At 40.3% G+C, this 19,302-nt stretch overlaps 1 protein-coding gene across 1 annotated transcript in view; it reads right to left on the reverse strand.

The window, feature by feature from the left end:
* Positions 1-591: 591 nt before the first annotated feature.
* Positions 592-19,302, reverse strand: part of epha8 (eph receptor A8) — a gene marked incomplete at its 5' end in the record, with an annotated part of 120,337 nt that continues 101,626 nt past the window's right edge. The window contains 12 exons of the mRNA XM_084543201.1: positions 592-758; positions 1,522-1,680; positions 2,590-2,780; positions 2,891-3,040; positions 6,020-6,229; positions 7,282-7,343; positions 9,317-9,502; positions 10,917-11,042; positions 11,364-11,431; positions 13,947-14,079; positions 16,791-16,953; positions 18,977-19,101. Coding sequence (XP_084399327.1) covers positions 644-758; positions 1,522-1,680; positions 2,590-2,780; positions 2,891-3,040; positions 6,020-6,229; positions 7,282-7,343; positions 9,317-9,502; positions 10,917-11,042; positions 11,364-11,431; positions 13,947-14,079; positions 16,791-16,953; positions 18,977-19,101 — 1,688 coding nt within the window. The 3' untranslated portion in view covers positions 592-643. The remainder of the gene's footprint in view (positions 759-1,521; positions 1,681-2,589; positions 2,781-2,890; positions 3,041-6,019; positions 6,230-7,281; positions 7,344-9,316; positions 9,503-10,916; positions 11,043-11,363; positions 11,432-13,946; positions 14,080-16,790; positions 16,954-18,976; positions 19,102-19,302) is intronic.

A 19,302-nucleotide genomic window follows, 5' to 3' on the forward strand; every position in this document is an offset into this window, starting at 1 on the left:
AGGGCTCTAGGGTTCTCCTGGGGTCATTCATCAAGGTTGGACGGTGGAGAAATGTGCCTGTTGTTGGTATTAATAGCCTGGGGTGAAATAGGTCTTCTCCGCTGTGGAGACGATCTGGCAACTCAGGTGAGCCCTAACTCACTTTTCTCCACATTTCTCTGGCACAAGCCTCACTCTGGGCCTCATCCTCCTCCTCATGCAGTTACTGCAAGAGATGCAGCGAGTGTCGTCAGAACATTAGAAAACACCCCCACCCGACCACGCTACATCATTCCATTTACTCTTGCTACTGCCCGGTTTAATAAATCATATTACTCTGATAAACTCATGATTGATAAATTATCTTCTCTTTGTAGACAACAACATTTAAATAATTTGTGGTAATTAAGGCAGTCTTTCCATTTATAAAATAAAACATTTCAACTGAGACAATGTAATCAGGAAGGAAAGAAAGAAAGGTAGGACTTGTCCCAAAGAAGTCATGTTTACTCGCTCCTTAGTTAAAAGCTTTCACATTTTGTTCTTCACTCTCTTGAGAAAAAGTCTTGTAAAGGTCCCATTCATCAACTTGTTTCATATGGAGTCTCTCTAGACTTTACAGAAGCTCCTCAGATTTCCGCAGGAAGAAACCCCAGCACCAGAGCTATACGTGCACTGACGGCACACTCTTGTTGAGGACTTGTGCTCTCATCAGCTGGACGCTGGTCATTATCTTCTTCTGGTGACCCATCAGCGTCACCCCGAGCCTCTGGATGTCCCTACATGGCACATGCACAGAAACACAAATCTTAGTGATCCATGGCAGATTGCTCCGTCACACTCAGATTTTAGAATAAAGACGATATACCCACATATTTATTTATTTACTAACTACTAAAACTACTAAATTAAGGAAAAAAGCCTGCTATTCCAAACAGATTTATATTAATGGTAAGCCTTTATCACCCACATTATTCCACCACAGTTCACACTGTTTGCTCATTTCATTCCCATTCTTCAACAGTTTTCTTTTCGTTGCCGACTTCCACTAGTTTATTTTCCCCTCTGTAGAGCTCAGTAAAAGTAACTCATAAGAATTTGGTAATTAATGAAAAGAGCTGTATTTATTTTCTGTCAAACTACAGCTAACTTTATTGTGCCAGTTGAACAGTTTAAGACCTAGGTGCAGTCTCTGTGAAGGTTCTTGGTCACCCAGGTCATGGTATCCAAAAAATAAGCAGAAATGAGTGAAACTGGACTTGTAAAGTTGCTTGAAGATGTTTTGCCACTCATGCAAGTAGCGTCTTCAGTTCTATGACAGACTTATGTTGGATGTTGCCTGAGTAGATGGTGTGTAGGTTGTTGCGAGAGTAGTTGGCATGTTGGTTGATGGCATGTAGGATGTTCCCAGACTAGATGGTATGTATGTTGACATTCTCAGTTGTTGCACTCAGCTTTATCGCATGTGAGGCTACGCTGTAGATCTCAATGACCACCATCACCTCTGAGCTGTTACCACTCTCCATCACAGTCAATACCTACCCTTGGTTCATGCTTATGACGTGCCCCAAAGTGTGGTACCCCCCTGCAGCAAAGTGGTCCTTGTAGCGGCCCATCTTTATGGTGTCCAGCCAATCATCTACTGAGTTACAGCTGCTGAAGTCTGGGATCGCTCTCTCCATCAGTGGAGGACTGTTTAAACTGTGACAGAGAGCAAGAGAGGCAGGTGGCAGTAGATAGGCAGAGAGAGAGAAGGAGGAAAATGAATAGGAAGACAAAAAGATTAGTTGGAGAGAGTCCGAAAACGAGAAGGATCAAAAAGTGAGCAAGAGGTAGAGCACATTTAACAATGTGCAAGTAAGCGAGACAGAAGATCAATAGCAGTTAAAATGATAGAGAAGAGGTGGTGGCTGTGGTTGCAGGATGGCTGCTTTAGGTAGATTAATACATGGAGAAAAAATGCTCCACCTTTTCTTCTGCCTCTTCTACCTGCTGTTTCTCTCTCTTCCTCTATCTCTCTCTCTCTCTCTTACACACATACACGCACATATGGATGCACAGTGCCATGCACCACTGACTTGGGAGGACCTGGGATCTGAACTGAGCAATTTACACAGGTCCATCCTCAGCCCGGGTGTCCTCTCAAATCGCTCGCGGATCCACTGCGGATCAATGTCAATATCACAGCGAGGTTTTTACTTAACGCACAACGCGTCTATCAGAGATGGGCTTATTGGAAAATGAACATGACCGCTCGCTTCATCTGCCACAGAACTTCGAGGGAAACTTTAGGCTGCAACTTTATCCTACTGTGGCCATGTTTGATAGCAGCGGGATAAGATTGGATTTACTCTGCTTCCCACACCAGGACAGTTACTTAGCAGCCTAACAGTCTGTCACCATATATTGTCCAGGAGATCATCTCCTCAGCACCACGCAGTCAGTGTCTTGCTTTGATTTGCAGTTTAATCCACTAATCACATGAACCAATATTTGATTAAATGTTGGCGAACTGTCTGGCCAAATTAAATCAAAAGAGCCCTTGGCATGTGACACAATGCGCCCATGTTGCGTTGCTGCAAATATGGATCTATTCACTTGCCCACCCACCTGCAGAGTGTGTCCATAGACTTCAGATTCTCTGGGTTACGGATTAGCTTGTCAAGAACAGTGACTATCTGGCAAAAGCGTGGCCTCTCGTTGCGATCCTTCTGCCAGCAGTCCAGCATGAGTGTGTGTAGAGCAGCAGGGCAGCCCATTGGAGCAGGCAGTCTGTAGCCCTCTTCCACTGATTTTATCACCTGCACACGTTCAGCAAAATGTGCATGAGACTACAGTGCCTGATTATGGAAATAAATAACAGGTTAGCTTTAGTCAGTCAGTGGTATTTGGTTCAGCAAACAGAGCTCACATCTCTGTTGGTGAGGTTCCAGTATGGCCGCTCTCCATAGGACATCACCTCCCACATGACAACACCGTAGCTCCACACATCACTGGAAGAGGAGAACTTCCTGTATGCTATGGCCTCCGGGGCTGTCCAGCGGATTGGGATTTTTCCACCCTGTCACAAATATGGAAAAGTTCAAGAAGGATGTAACAGACTCACTGAGACAAATTCAGAAAGCATCCATTCTCAGTTGTACAAAAATGTTTTAAACACACTTGAGGTGCTTTTTTGTTATCTTTGAAGCAGTTAATGTTGACGGGAGACAGAAATACAATCATGGCCGAAATCCACCACTGTTTACCATGATGTGATGAGTGATTCCCACGGGGTACTTATCCATCTACCAGAGATTACTTGAAATTATTAATAAAAAAAATATATAGATGGACACGTTAAAAAAAAACACAATTTGCGGCTAGTTGTAGGTAAGATAGAAATAAGCAAACAGAAAAGCAGGATAAAACAGTTGAATTAGCTAAAATTCTTTTGGCATACTTACCTTAAAGTAACATGTAAATGGGTTAAATAATAATGAAAAAGTTGCTATGCAATAGCTACGAGCGACAAATAGTTTAACTGCTCTCATTAATGGTTGAACTTGAAATGATAACCATTTTTGAAATAAGATGCAACAATGGATTAACTGTTGAGATGTCACTTTAAAGTAATGGATACATGGTTTAAATGGTTCTTGGTAATAGACAGAACTGTTGAAACAGAAAATACAATAAATTGTTGAAATTGAATAGAGAACAACTTTTATGGATAAGTGATTTTTAAATCACTCAGAGTGTCAGTTATACAAAGGCTAAATTATAAAATCGATTTAAACATTGAGTCCAATGGATACAAGACAATTTCTAAACAATGATTCAGTCCACACACATTATTATTAGTTAAATAACAAAATTAACTGAAACTCGACTTGCAGGTAAGTACAGTGCTATTGATAGGTAGTATCTGACAGGCCTGTGGAGGGATGTAGGAGAATACAGTTTTGGAACTACTCCACCACTTTGTCTTCAGAGTCTGTGGAGGAAAGTCTAAAGTCTTAGAAAATACCACTGATGTTATTATTAACAATATTCCAACATGTGCTTTTTATATCTATGTATAAAAACATCCTTTACTTTGTTATGGCCTTGCATTTATATACCGTATATATTTTCTACCAATTGGTACCGAGCTTTAAGTGCATTACAGGCACAATGACACATCTACACATTTGTTCACACAAGCACACACACATTCACGCACCAGTGCCAAGGACTGGAAGCAACTCCGAGTTCAGTGTTTTGCTCAAGAGCAGACAGAACAGTAGAGTATAAACTACAGAAATAGCAGTAAAATCATTCAAAACAAGTAGGAATCTATCACTTCCCTCTTAAATGCAGTGAAACAGAAACAGAATATAACATAATGTACTTGCTAAGGACTGTACTAAAGTCAATTAGTTAATAAATGTTAAATGTTCATGAGATGGAAAATGATAAAGGACTCAAAAATGAGAGCCAGTGTGGAAATGTGTTTGGGACAAGAATAGACTTGCAGATGTTAGCAAGTATGTGAACTACTTGCATTAGTCTTGATATAAAAGTGACACTTAATTAGGTTGACAAATGGATACATCACTTCCTAAACAAACAGAGTGCTCCCTGTGGGTTATTTTAAACATCCGAAGGTTACACTCTAAATGTAGCCCATTACAGGCGCTTGACGTGTTGCTCAACAGTCAGTGAAATCCCCTCTCCGTAACTCATTGTCTCAATACTTTCAGCTTCTTCAAAGTGACTTTTGCTGCCACTTTGGACTCCATGAAATAAGCAGCTTTGTTCAACTTGCAGCAAATTCCAGGCAGTAATGGGAACTCTATTAATCTTCAACCATTATCCCGCATTAACTGGAGGTGTGCTGTAATGATCCTATAGTGTTTGCAATATCGCAATCTACGATCCTTTTACCCTTCAGGAGTGATGATGCACATAATCACCTTGCTCACTATAATCTGATTGCTGAGCTTTAACGGACTGTAACAGACAAATGTGTCAACTGCTGATCTCCATCTGTTAACTGATAGCATCAGATTCTGGAGGCTTTTTTTTTTTTCCTAGTTAAGATTCAATACGTCTGTCTCCAGTCTCCAGGTTTCATATTTGACTACTCTCTACTGGAGCACTGGCGGTACTGAGACACTTTGCTCCCTTCCACATTTTCATCTGACTGAATTCCTGTATAGCTTCTGTTAACGTATAATTCTCTTTGTCTTTTATATTTGTTGTGATAATTTCACTGCTACTATATGCACAGTATATATAGACTGTCACTATGCACAATACAGCTTTAAGTGGGTTTATACTATAGAGTTGACTTTACTCATCATAAGGAGTTCTTAGTCAAGTATGCAGCAGTCATGAGCCGGATACATGGTACTCAGCACTGGCTGCATGTGCTTCACAATAAATAAACATAATTCTTCATTATTCCTGCAAAAAAAAACAAACAAATAAATAAATTAATAAAAAATTTCCAACGATCCAACATCAGAGAATCTGAATCAGAACATCCTATAGTTGCAGAGGTCTTTAACCAGGTGTTACATGGAAAGACTGTTCAGCAGGTATGTTTTGCGAAAGGAAGAAGGGTGAGATAAGTCAAATTTGATGGTGTTCCTGCCATCGGGTCAGGATACTTTGATATGTAACTGTTGTACAAGCCTTTTAATATACTGACTACGAGTCCCTAATCTGTTCAACGATGCTGATATGTTTCCCAAAAAAGGCAACTCATTAGTGTCTTTCATGGTAAAATAACAAACATAAAGGCTGGAGCATCCTTATTCTTCTCTTTCTTTCCTCCCATATGATAGGCTGTAAGTCAGGTATTAAATGCATCCTGTAAGTAGCATAAATATATATATGTGTATACGTATATGTCTTAAGTCCAAGTGGAGTATTTCAAGCAGCAGTTGTCTGGCTTGAGCTTAAGTATTTTAGGTTATTCCATTGAGAAACATCCCAAACATTCCCAAATACCTTAAAGAGCTGTGTTTGTGTGTGTTGCTGCATTAATGCTTGCCTCAATGTGAAAACTCACACTGGTGGTGTATGCAGCGTCGGGGTCATCCTCCAGTACTCTGGACAGCCCGAAGTCAGACACCTTACACACCAGGTTGCTGTTGACCAGGATGTTGCGGGCGGCCAGGTCTCGGTGGATGTAGCCCAGGTCAGACAGGTAGGTCATACCTGCCGCGATGCCGCGCAGCAACCCGACCAGCTGGATGATGGTAAACTGGCCGTCGTGTCTCTAAAAGACGAGAGAACAGAAAAGGAGAGGAAGGAGGCAAGGAAGGAGGGTGTCAGATCAAAAAATAATGTGATGATATAGCAGCAAAGAAGATGAGCTGACGGATAACAGAAGAGATTTTAATCAAGATAGAGAAAAGAGTAAAGATAAGAGAATAAAACACGACGGGGATTTGATTTTAAGTAATAATCTGCAGTATTTTTCCTGTGTGCAAACACTGGGTTGTTTGACATTGTCAGTGTAATACAATGTTCAATTAACCTTGTAATGTTAACTTTTGTTTTTCTGAACCACTGGTGGAAACAATAGTGGTAACATCACTCTACAGTAAAATACAGGCACTGTATCTCTGATTCTTACATTTCACAGAAACTGAAGAATAGCGTCGCCTTAAACATTGCGAGACAGTTCTATAAAGTCACAGGCTCATAAAAGCAGATGAAAATCCACTGGGGGATCAAAACAAATGAAGGACATCAAAGCTTTCTTTTTAAAGTTCATTTTCACACAAGCGTCTTGAATAGAGACACGTTGCTTTCACTGGAAATTACAGAGGTCGTGAGTGCTCAATGCAGCGCAACTTATGAAAACGCAGAGAAATAAAACTCCAGCAAACTGAGAAAGCGTCTTCAGCAAGTTGACAACATGTGCAATATTTGGAGGAGGTGGTGCAAAGAGGGAAATCGAACACAGAAACACAACTGACAGCTGACATGTTTCCAGGAGCCACTGAAAATATGCCGTTTTATGCATTTATAGTATTTATTTTTTCCAAATTCTCCATATGTGTTGTCACATCGGTGAAGATATTATTAATTTGCTTATTTATTTACATGCGTTTTCTTACGTTGCAATGATGTGAGCTTTTAGGGCCACTACAAAAGTGTGAAGAGGCAAAGACAAATTCTCCACAAAAATGATTAGGCAATCATTACACAAACACAGACGGAGGAGGCTGCTCACTGAGACGTGCAGTAAAACAACTAAAATTAGACAACATTAAAAGCTAACAGGAACCTATAATCTTTTCAATTAAGAACCTTGATACCAACCCTGAGGAAGGAGTCCAGAGAGCCATTCTCCATGTACTCAGTAATGATCATCACTGGTTTGCCTGCAGAGACAAAATAGAGACATGCGGGATTAATCCTGTGCTGACTTGTGTATCTGCAGCATATTTCCTATGCACTATTGAACTGCATGTGCTGCATGTGTTGAGTAAATACAGAGGCTTAATTCTGAATATTTTTTGTACTTTTTTTCCTCCTTGGATGTTTAAGTGATTAGTTAATGCACGCTTCAAACCCATGCAGTGTTTTCACCCTTCAAGGTGTCTAATCAAGCAGACAGTGTCTCTTGTCTCTAATGATGCTTCAAAGCAAAAAAAAGACAACTCAAGTATAGTCGAAGGTTCAGTTTGCATCCTAAAAAGCTTGTTGTTGCTCATTGTTGTAAACACATTAAAAAAATTAAATGATTATGACGCAGCTACATATACAATAGTTTTCCTTATGAAGTAATATATTTTTCTCTCTGCATGTTTAATAGTAGCATTCTAAAACTGCATGTACGTGTTGCAACTCATTTCCTGTTGACACACTGTATGGTTTATGATATAAAACAGTACATTGCACCATTTGATATGGAGTTGGGACACAGGATGAAATTGCTGCTGATGACAGCATTACAATTCAAATGAATGGCAACTAATATGCGCAAATCAATGTAATTAAAAAAAGAATCACACAAAAAAACATCTGTGTTCAGAAACGGTATGTCAGGTACTCCAATAATCTATAGATATCCCACTGGAACGGTTTATATTCTGAATGTGTCAGTTTTATTTCGGGAGCACGTCGTTCTCAGTGAAACATGCTCACAGTTTGGAGCTGTGGATGTTGAGTTTGATGAGCTGACCCGTTAAAGTGCCTCATGTGAGAATAATTGAGTGGTTTTAATAAACAGTAAACAAGGACATGTCTCTAATCTGTCAGATGGGGTGCGTTGAAAGAAAGAAGTGCTGTTGTGTTCCATACATTACCACAATTACCACCTCACTGAAAGCTATTTGATGCTACTGATCTGTAGATACAAGTATGATATGGTTTGGTAGCTTTGAAAATGCTGCAGATGGCAGTTTATGACCGTTGTAGCCCATTAATAATTACTTTACAGTAGGGGTCCAACGGTCCGTTTGGAGCATATTTCAGTGCACAGCTCAGTATATTTTAAGTACACAGGTGAAAATAAAGAAATCCATAAAATACCATTTTTTTTTTTATATTTATCAATTTCTCAGCTACAGCATCAATAAGAAATTGTCAATAACATAAAGAAATAACTCAAATGTCACTAATATTCTGGCCTGTATAAGCTCAGGTAAAGTTAAACTGACTGTTGCAAAACGTTAAATTCAATTATTTTGTTTTGCTTTTTAATTACTTACAATATGTAGCAGTGGCACGCATACTCAAATAGTATTTATGCTGACTGAAATGATATATTTCCCTTGTATCTTACAGTACTGAAATTGTGTTTCAAATGATAAGAGAGTTTTGGCAACAGTAAACAAAAACAGGATCCGAGACCTCAGCCAGCAGTGCAGTTGCAGCGGCGCTGCCTTTCTCTCTTTTTGTCAACACTGAGGAGATGGTTGTCTTGTTTGAACGCACTTTATTGGAAGCGTCACTGGACAAACTGACTTTGTGCAGTTCAACTTGAGCAAACAAGTCCCAGGTTCTAGCCGTGAGTAGGTCGAGTAAGAGGTGTAGTGTGCGTTAACACGTTTTACAAGATCAATAAAAATCACACAGTCTGCCAGCTTTAAAGGCTAACCCTGACATAACAAATGGTGAAAGTCAAACCTTTCCAGGCTTTTCTGCTTCAGGAGTGCACACATATAGACATAAAAACTATATCCTGAGAGTAACTGTTTGACATACTAAACTGAAATCTAATACTAACCTCTGCATCTTTTACCCAACAGTTCAGGATAAATACAGACCTTGTGACGCCCCTACGTCAATGAAAATAATCTTTAAAATAACTACTTCTTCACACTGAAGTATAGTTTTAGCTGCAACATACTGTGGGTTACGACTCCCTCCAGGCGGATGACGTTGGGGTGGTCGAACTGAGCCATTATGGATGCCTCAGCCAGGAAGTCCCTCTTCTGTTTCTCTGTGTACCCTGCCTTGAGGGTCTTCAGTGCCACTGGGATGTCTCGTTTCCCCGGGAGCCTCATGCGTCCGTAGCACACCTCCCCAAACTCCCCTGAACACATGGCAGAGGGACAGCCTAATGCAGCACTTCAAACACATCCAACCTTTAAATATATCCCTCTGTACTGGATATCCATTGCACCCCCACATCCTTTTAAGCCATTTGTGTAAATGAGAGTGTGTCAGTTAATTTGCCAGGATAGATAAGAGAAAGCAGTCCACTTATAGACTGTGCGTCCACACAGGATACTTGTTTGAAGTTAGCTAATTATACATTCATGCTAGTGCAGTTTTGTTAACGGAGACGATGATGAAAATTATGAAAAATACTATTTCTTCTGTAAATGGCCTTGTTTTAGCCCCCTTCCACCTATTGGTACTCAAAGAGCTTTACAGTGACAGACACATCTACCTATTTGCTCACACAAGCACACACACATTCACACACCAGTGAGGTGTGTGAGCACTGGGAGCAACGTTCAGCGTCTTGCTCAAGGACACTTTGGCGTGTGGCACGTTCAGGGATCGAACCGCTAACCCTCTGGTTTGTGGACAAATGAGCGGGAAGAATACGTGCATCCCTCTGCTATTTCTGCAGCCTGCATCATGGTAAGTAAGCTGACTATGAAGTTACAGAAATCTGTTTTAAACTACATGAAGTTATTGCTTTCTGCTGACTTTTTACAGACACATATTTAAACAGTGTACAGGAAAGTGTATAATGGGTTAGCATTTCACAAACTAAATTTACTATAAATGTAGTTCCCGGAATAAATGTTCTTGGGTGTCCTTGGATAACACCCAACACGGACAACACAGCAGGCTGATCTCCAACTCTAGGAAGGGATGTGTAGAACTGCACAAGTGTTAAGAGTGCAGAGTCAATACAGCCTGATACCTGGATTCACCTGTCTGCAACATATATAAGCTTAATTCAGTGGTCTAAAGTTGCAGTTTGACTAAATGTAAGAATTAAATGTCTACAAAAATGTAATGACTTTTCGTCGACTAAAACTAGGCAAACTATCAAAGATAAAAATAACTAAAATATGACTAAGACTAAAAAACATTTTCGTCTGAAGGACTAGGACTAAAACTAAATCAAAAGTGTCTGTCAACATTAACACTGACGCTTGTATTTAACTCATAAGAACTATAAACTACGTATATGGGATTGCTGTTTGTCTTTGTGGCTACAGCAGTCATATGTAACACAGTGTGTTGTGAAGCTGACACAGTTAGTATTCCCTGCCTGTCTGAGGAGCTCTGATTGACAGCCCCACGTAACGCTCTGATTCCACTCTGCTATCCTCCTCTCTGCTGCACACCACAGCCTTTACACCGGCCAATGATTTTAAGTTAGCTTGGCCAATGATTCTCACATTTTGTGTGTGTGTGTGTGTGTGTCCCTGTGTGTGTGGGTGTGTGTGTGAGCATGTGTGTGTCTGTCAAGTTCATGGTTTTACCTGAACCAATGATTTTCTCTATTTTGATCCTGGAAGCTTCAATTTCTCTGGCGAACTCGTGGACCGCCTGGCAGGGGTCCTCGTACGTGTGTGGGTCGATGTAGAACCTCGCATCGGGGAATGACACTAAGATAAACAACATTAGCATTTGGTCACATATCGCAGAATGAGAGCAACATCGCATCTGAGCCCCCTGTCACTGGTGTGTGCAGGGAAAGCCTGATGAAAGGGGAAGAAATGACTCGGAGAAAGGATCAGACTGAGGGAGAGAGAGAATAAACAGCACACACAGAAGAAAGAGTGCATTCTCCTGAAATCACTCAGAGCCTGCTGAAAACTGTTTGCTCTGAGGATGAACTTTATTACACAGGGATGAAAATGCGAGCTCTTGGAGGAATGCGATCTAACCTATTATTGGTAATAAATTGAGGAATGGGACAAACATACCGTGACCATTCTGGTAATGCATCTTCTCCTCATCAGAGTCCTGGAAGGCTTTGCTGTAGCCACAGTGTCTATAAAAACCACATACACACGCACACACACGTACACGCACACACAAACATATGGAGGGATGAATACAGGACAGTAGTGGAACATTTGTACTATCAAACTCAAAGCACAGCTCATAATTAATGAATCAATAATGGTTTATTATGAATTATTAACTTCAACATGGCTATTCATCACTAGTAATGCTTAGCTATTTATAAGGAACAACCAGTCAACCTATTCTCCCTCTTAATTAGAAAAAGGATCAATAACAACTTTTGAGAGTCAGTCCAACTAAGTTGCAAAAATACTCATTTTCTCATATACTCCCAGTGATACTGTATTTAGGATGCACATAATAGTTTTATTAGATCCACCATAACATAAAGCCTTTTGAGATTTCTGCTGCTACACCAATACAATGGAGTTGGATACCACTTTGTTGGTGAACTTCAATTTCCATACCATAGGAACTGACAAAGTATGTTTTTATAGACTGGACCCAGCATTTTAAATTAGTTGGATCGTGAGGTTTCGTTTTTATACTCATTTATGGGTATGCTACGTATTCGTAGAGATGATTAACATCATTATTCATGTTAAGAAGACAAAGGCAAAGCATCCATCTAGGAGAGAAAGGGAAAGGGATTTAGCATTCTCATATTCAGATTCAAAAGTTGCAGGCTATAGCTTTAAGGCCTGTGTTTTCTGATGTTTCCACTGCACTGCTGCACCACAGGATAGTTCATTTCCTGCTGCTTTTTAGCTCATGTCCAGAAAAGGCCCTATGGCTTTCCAGTATGTTCAAAAATGTATAACAGTGACTGACTAGCTAGTGTAGCTGAAGACACTGAAGTGCTCCCTGTGCTGCTGTCATTTGGTATGTACAGTGCTCAGGAAGCTAGTAAAACCAATATTAACATTACATTTTTGTTAGGAGCAGCACCACAAGCCATTGAAAAAGACTATGATAAAGTAGCTCCACCTGCTGAAGACTTCAGGCTTTTTCTCACAAAAACACTGGGCTGTGAAGCCATTTTGCTGTAGTGGCTACATTATTTAGTTATATATAGTTATATCTGGGCTCATCAGATGAGGCTCTAAAGCTGAGCATCATAACCCACTGACCCTCTGTCCAACCCCCTTTTACTTCCGTCTCTATATCTTGTACATTTGTTCATATGCAAATTTTGTAAATGTGCTGCTTATACGATTGTATTTTATTTTACTAGATTTTTATTTTATTTTAATCTTTTTTTTTTAATTTCTTTTTTTAATTTTATCTTTACTTGTAATTCTCAATGGTGTTTTTATGTGCAACTAAATTACTGTAACCAAGCAATTTCCCTTGTGGATGATTAAAGTCTGTCTAACTCTGAATGTGTCGTTTGAAGCACAGAATGATTGGGATGCCATCTTTGATGCATCCGATACCCAGTTTTACTTAATACTTATATTTTACAATTATGATACCCATAAATAAATATAATTCAAGATGCATGCAGTTATCGTCTTTTCTCTCATTGCTAATATTGTGTTACTAAACTGCGATTGAAATTGATGTCTAAAAGGCACATTTGTATTTTTGTCTGTATAATTAGTTGAAAACTTGGCCAGTGCTGAGACATCACCAAGTTTTTGGCAAATTGTCCAAATTAAGTAATGAGACGGAGACGCAAAATCAAGTTCTTCATGCTAACGTACTAGCACACATTATCTTACGTGGTAGTATTACAATCAGCTAAGAATGACACATTTCCTTATTTACCCTAATTATTTTATAAAATTGTAATTTAATTGATGTAGTAATATCTTCACCAATAAACTGGCCAGTGGCTCATTTCCCTATCTCCCTAAACTCCTGCATGAGTGAAACCTTTCCCTCCCCATCCTCCTTAGCAGCATATGTCTGGATTACATCTCGCAGTCCTCCAACCAAATCATTTTATATTATTAAACAGAATGGAAATAAAAACTTAATATGCACCAAAGTTTGAATTAATTAAGTGTAATGAAATTAATAATTTGCCGCAGTATTACAGAGATGTAAGTAGAAGACATCAAAAGGGAAGAGGGGGGCTGATGGGATAAGTGGGAGCGCTTGGCTTGCAAGCTACTGGACATGAATCAACATAATTAAATCCACTTCGAGGTGGAAATTACGAGGCAGGATATTAGCTAAATAGGACAGTGAGACAACAGGGAGGACTGAGGATCATTAGTTTTAAAACCTCTCCTCTACATATTATCCTTATTACTGACAGAACTGCATGCAGATTATGTATGCACCTGATATTACAAACACAACAACAGAATCTAAAGGTATTTTAGCTACTCAAACACAATCCTAAAAGACATTCTTCCATGTTTCTGCATGCCATTCTCATCTTTTATCGGAGTAAAACCTTACTTTCCTTTTACTTGCAGCCAATATTGGCAAAAGCATAGACAAAAACAGTGCACACGGGGGCTTTGATCACAAGCAACATTACACAAAAAGAGGCACAGTAGAGTAGCGTAAGAAAGTGTTCCACACACAGCAGCGATGGGTAGTGTGGTAAAGTGTAGCCTTGCCGTTTCCTGCAGATGATGATGGCCAAAAAAGTGACCAGGCCGGACACCAGGGCCATGCAGATCCAGATGATAGTCATGGTGTTGTAGCGTAGAGGCGCTGTAGGGTCACACACAAACACAACACACTACGTTAGCCGAGGAGGCGTCGCCACCAACAGCCGAGAGCTTGCAGTGTACGTTAAAACATACACACACACACGTACACACACATAGGCAAACACTGTTGGAAGACTGAGAGTACTTGGTCAAACAAGATAAACAGGAAATTAAAAAGCCTCCACCTTTTTTTAATTACATCCTGTTTGCATTAAGTTAGCTTGTCATCTTATGGGTAGGAGACATTCCGATAATGTTGTCATCTGTTCTGAAGGGCTGAGAGTTGTCCTGACCGAATAAGTCACTACCTTAAAGTACATTGTGATAAACTGCTACAATAATGTACATCAAACAATGGAAGTCTGCGGCTACAGTCAATAAACTGAACCAATGGGATCTTAATAGTTGGCCCAAGTTTCAGAGCAGCTAACAAATTGCATCTGTAGGCTCATATACCAGTAATAAGTAGTTAGAAGATAACAGGATTGAGTGCTTTATGGATTTTTTTAGAAGCATACGCTCCAACATGAGTTTGTCCACATAACTTTAGTGAGAAGCCAGCAAGGGATGGTTCATTAGTATTAACTACTTAAAGACTCCAGATGAATTGTAACACATCAGCATGTTTATGACATTGTGTAGGTTATTTAAATTATGTGCAGGTCCTGCACTAACTGCAGTTATCACATATCATTTTGTACAAGGTCTGAAAACGTAATGTATTCATGTCCACACAGTAAACTGTTTCTGTCAAATTAAAGACAAATTGAAAGCTTTTCAGTATTAATTCACAACTACTTTAGGCCCTCTAAAAGGCCCATTTTCAAATTTGTTTCATAGCACAATCAACTGCAGTAATGTGTGTCAAAATGAATGAACAGTTTTCTGTGATAACATCATATTGGTAACCCACTAAAGAACCATTAATCTCTGGTTCCTTGCCCACAACTTTTCTCAGTGATTCATACAGGCCTGTGTGTCGTGGCCACTGAGAACCAACCGTGGCAATCATCTTTGTCAGAGTTAAAAATAGGCATGTCATCTTCCTGTGCCAGACTGGGAACTCATTCCAAACAAAAATATCAACATAAAACCACATATGTCTTGGACTGACATTGACATTAAATTCTCAGGGCAATCACTGGACTGACACAACAATGTGATAGCGGGAAGGATTTGTCAGTCACTACTGACTGGATAGGGCAAAATAACTTGGCCAACATGAAACTGATGTCAAACCAATTGATGAAGTAAAAAGTACAGCCGCACAAGTTGCTTTGTGAACTTGTAGTTTCTTACACTGGTGTTTTCAGCTAAATACTAAAATGATGACGAGTAGCTGCCAAAATGTTAGTACAAATACGACTGATGGGATTTCCATTAGCTTAACAGGTAATGAGCAAGTGTGAACTACCATGAAGAATGAAACGGAAATGCCTTGCATACAATTTTCAGGAGTGACTCCTACTGAAAAAAAACCTCATCAACTTCTTCATGGTCTTAATTTCTAAATTTAGATGATCTAATAACGATAATGATGGAGTCATTTTGGAATCACTCATTCATTCATGTTGCCATTCTATCACAGGGCCAACACAAAGAGACAAACATTCACACTCACATGCACATCTATGGCCAGTTTAGTCAGTGCTTACCAACACACCACTGTGCTTACATTTCTGCTTCTTTATGAAGAATGGAGGCTTATAGAAGGTTCCACCAAAGCTAATGCGGTTCATCTTGGGAGGGGGCCTGAATGTCTGGGCCAGTTTCATAGCAATCCATCCCGTATTTGTCAAAATATTTGACTCTAAATGAACAATGTCAATCTCACTGTGGCATTGAATGAAAAGTCAGGGGGTCTAGAACTTTAGCAGGGTTCCTTCTCTGGGAAGAAACTGTATTTCAGATCCACAATGTTAGACTAATCACCCTATAGTCTGATTAAGAGGTTACACTTATGGCAGGTTACTGTTAAGCCATACATAGGCTTGGACACAATTCAACTCTCAGAATTTAAACTATTTGCGTTGTCTGCAGTTCTCTTGTTTTCAGGGTCTGAAAATGAATCAGGATGAGGAGGATGAGAGTTGGGGTCCAGTGAACAGCACAATGAAGAGAGACTATCAGTCAGTGAAACAGCACTGGGACTCCAAGCAGGCAGGAGGTTGAGCTTTGCAGACCTAGAGTCTGCGCTGCATGTTGTCCGCCAGAAGCCCTATTAGAGAAGAAGAATATTTTCATAAAAGGTTGTTTTTTGGTTTTTTTTGGGTAACATTTTGAGTTGTTCTTGCCTCAGGTGGACAGACTCATGAAGCATTCCATCCCACCCCAGCTTTGTGTATAGCTATTTGAAGCCAGGATGTGTTGCAGTTCTGCTGACATGGTTGACCCTCTAACAGAGCATAGATCAACAGAACAGAGGGATGGACTGGAGCAGCTAAGGGCCTCACTGACACCCACACCTCTTTAGCCTTGGGACCACGCTGTGCAGTCTGGCCTGGCCTTAAGATGCTTCCTGTGCCAAGTCTTGTAACAACACAAAATGTTGTTGCCGGACTTTTTCCACCAAATCAAACAACACGAAACTGCTGAAGGGTTTTAGTGTCCCTTGGCAGGCAGGAAGATTACCCAGCAATTCAGTGATGCACTGTGCCGTCTTTTGGTTTCTTCGTTTCTTACTGACTAGGACACAGACACAGAGACACACACCTGCTTTCCCAGTCTGAATCTCTATGTTCTGGCTGAAGCGTCCGCTGCCTGCCGACGTTCTGGCTCGGACCTGGAAGATGTACTTGGTGCCCGGCTTCAGCCCTGATACTCGGGCGCTGGTGTTTTTAGACTTCAGAGTGGAGTAACTGTGCTCTTCATTATCCTGTAAAAAAAAAAAAATAATAAAAAAATAATAATAATAATACATTGACTATGGCTATTTTTACATTGACACTGCTATTCTGGAAATAACTGGAATAACACCCTAATCACAACAAAAATTCCTCATGTAACCACCTCAGTTGCCCAATCTAGCCTGATTGGAAGGATTTTTTTAATCTGGCTAAGAGGGGTGCAGTAAAGCATTGAAAGGAAAAGCAATCTTGATTCAATCATTTCTCTCTGGTAGAAATAAATCTATTGTTTTTGCAGATCTGAGTTTTTAGGATGGACAGAAACCTAGTGGTATCAAAATGGAGGTAGCAAAACATCAAGTTGTTCAAACGAGTGTTTGAAAGGATGACTGCAGCCAGAATGAATGTGGGTCATGTTCTTCCATTGAATAAATCCAATGTTGTCAATAAAGTTGGGGAAAATAAATCTTCTTCTTCTCCCACCCACAAAATATCTACCAGGCCGATCAAATCTTGGGCAGGATTTCTGTGGTGGTACATAGTCACAGATGTCATCTGAGTATCGTGGAGTTGAATTCAGGCTGAACAACCATGCACGTGCCAATAACTTTGGAGTCAGACTGAATTGTATTTAGCGTCCATGTAAACCATTAAGTTGGAATCTCTAATCATAATTAATTCTATCTGACTGATGAAATACCGTCCATGTAACACATCCATTGAGGAAAATACATCTTAGCCTTTAACTGCTTTTGTTGTTACTGTTATACTTGTTTTGACAGAAGTCAGAGAAGGCAGATCACACCAAATCTCACACCCACAAGGCTTTATCAGCGCTTCATTTATTTTTAACAAGTACACTTGTTGAAGCAATGTGGAACATTGTTATCATAAATGGACACAATCTGATCTGCCAGTCAGACTTAACTGGCAGGTAATTACTGCAGACATCTTTTGAGCTGCAGCCAAAAACAAATGACACGTATAAAGGTGTTCTTCTGATTCTGGGTATCTTTTTATACAATACATCCATTTATAATGACTCAGCTGTTCAAAGCTTTATGACTTATGCATTCAATAAAAAGGAGATGCAGTCATTGATTTGAAGGAACATGTTCTCTTTTGATTAACAATAGCACAGTCATCATTTGTTTTAAGCTGCCTGCCGCTGCGTCTTTGCCAACTTAATTCAGTGTGGTGGGGGAGTGAGTTCAGCAGAACAATAACAGAAGTTCCACGGTGCTTCCAACCAGGAGAATAAGTGAATCATTCATGTGTCCTTAAGGATAACAGCCTAATTATGAAGAAGTGTTTTGTGCAGAAACAAGAGCCTTTTTTGTCTTTATCATCCTCAGCTAGTAGGGTGCTACAGCCTGCCACCCTCGCTGTGTCTTATTGTTTTAGTACAGTATTACAGAAACCTTAAGAAAGCACATTGCTGACTTGTCCACTTGAAATCCCCTACAGGCATCTCACCCCCTGACCAAGGCCAGATTAAGACACCAGTACAAGAGACGAGCTAATCCTTCAGCACTCCCCACACCATCCTGCTTATTTGGCTATGAGACTACTGGCTCCCAGACCGCTCCCTCTGCAATTAGCTGATATCTATCACTACAAACACACACACTCTACTCACCCAGACACACATACATACAATTAGCTCATCACGAGGCTTATGCACCCGCCAGCCGCTTGCTGTCACTGTCACTTTTGCTAAGTTGGAATCTACACCGTCTCATCCTCCGTCTTGCTCTTTCTCTCTCGACCCCCATTTCCTTTCAATTAGCTGAGCCTGCCAGCAGGATCTTTTTCTTGGATTAAGTTATCCAGAATCTATCCAAGCACCGCTCTCCTGCTTCTTGGCCCTTTGAAGACAATGAGCTCTTATATTACCTCGGTATAACAGAGACTGTGCTACTTTTTTCCCCCTTACAAGCTGCCTGAATATGCTCCTGTTAGTTTTTTTTGGCCTAAAACAAATGACTGCCGCGCTTGTTTTTTTGGACTAAGTGTGTGAGTGGTACAGATGCAGCAGCTGAGTTGGATTACCTTCTCGTAGTATTTGATGTCATACTCCAGGATCACTCCATTGGGCTGGTCAGGTTCATGCCACATCAAAGTGACACTGTTCTGACTGGTGTTCTCCTGGCGGATCGCTAAGACTTCCGAGGGGGCTGCAAAGCGAAGAAACGGAGATCACTGCTTCGTGAGTTCACAAACTTGTTCCAGAGTGAACTACGACAACTACTACCTTTACACAGGAGCTGCTCATCATAAAAACACAGCACACACACATTTTTTTTGGTACGTGCAGATCATTCTGACGTGGCCACGTGGTTTCCATGTCAGTAAATTCTCATCTGCTAAGGCTTGGT

The sequence above is a fragment of the Chelon labrosus genome, assembly GCF_963514085.1.
Source record: "Chelon labrosus genome assembly, chromosome: 4".
NCBI classification, from domain to species: Eukaryota; Metazoa; Chordata; class Actinopteri; order Mugiliformes; family Mugilidae; genus Chelon; species Chelon labrosus.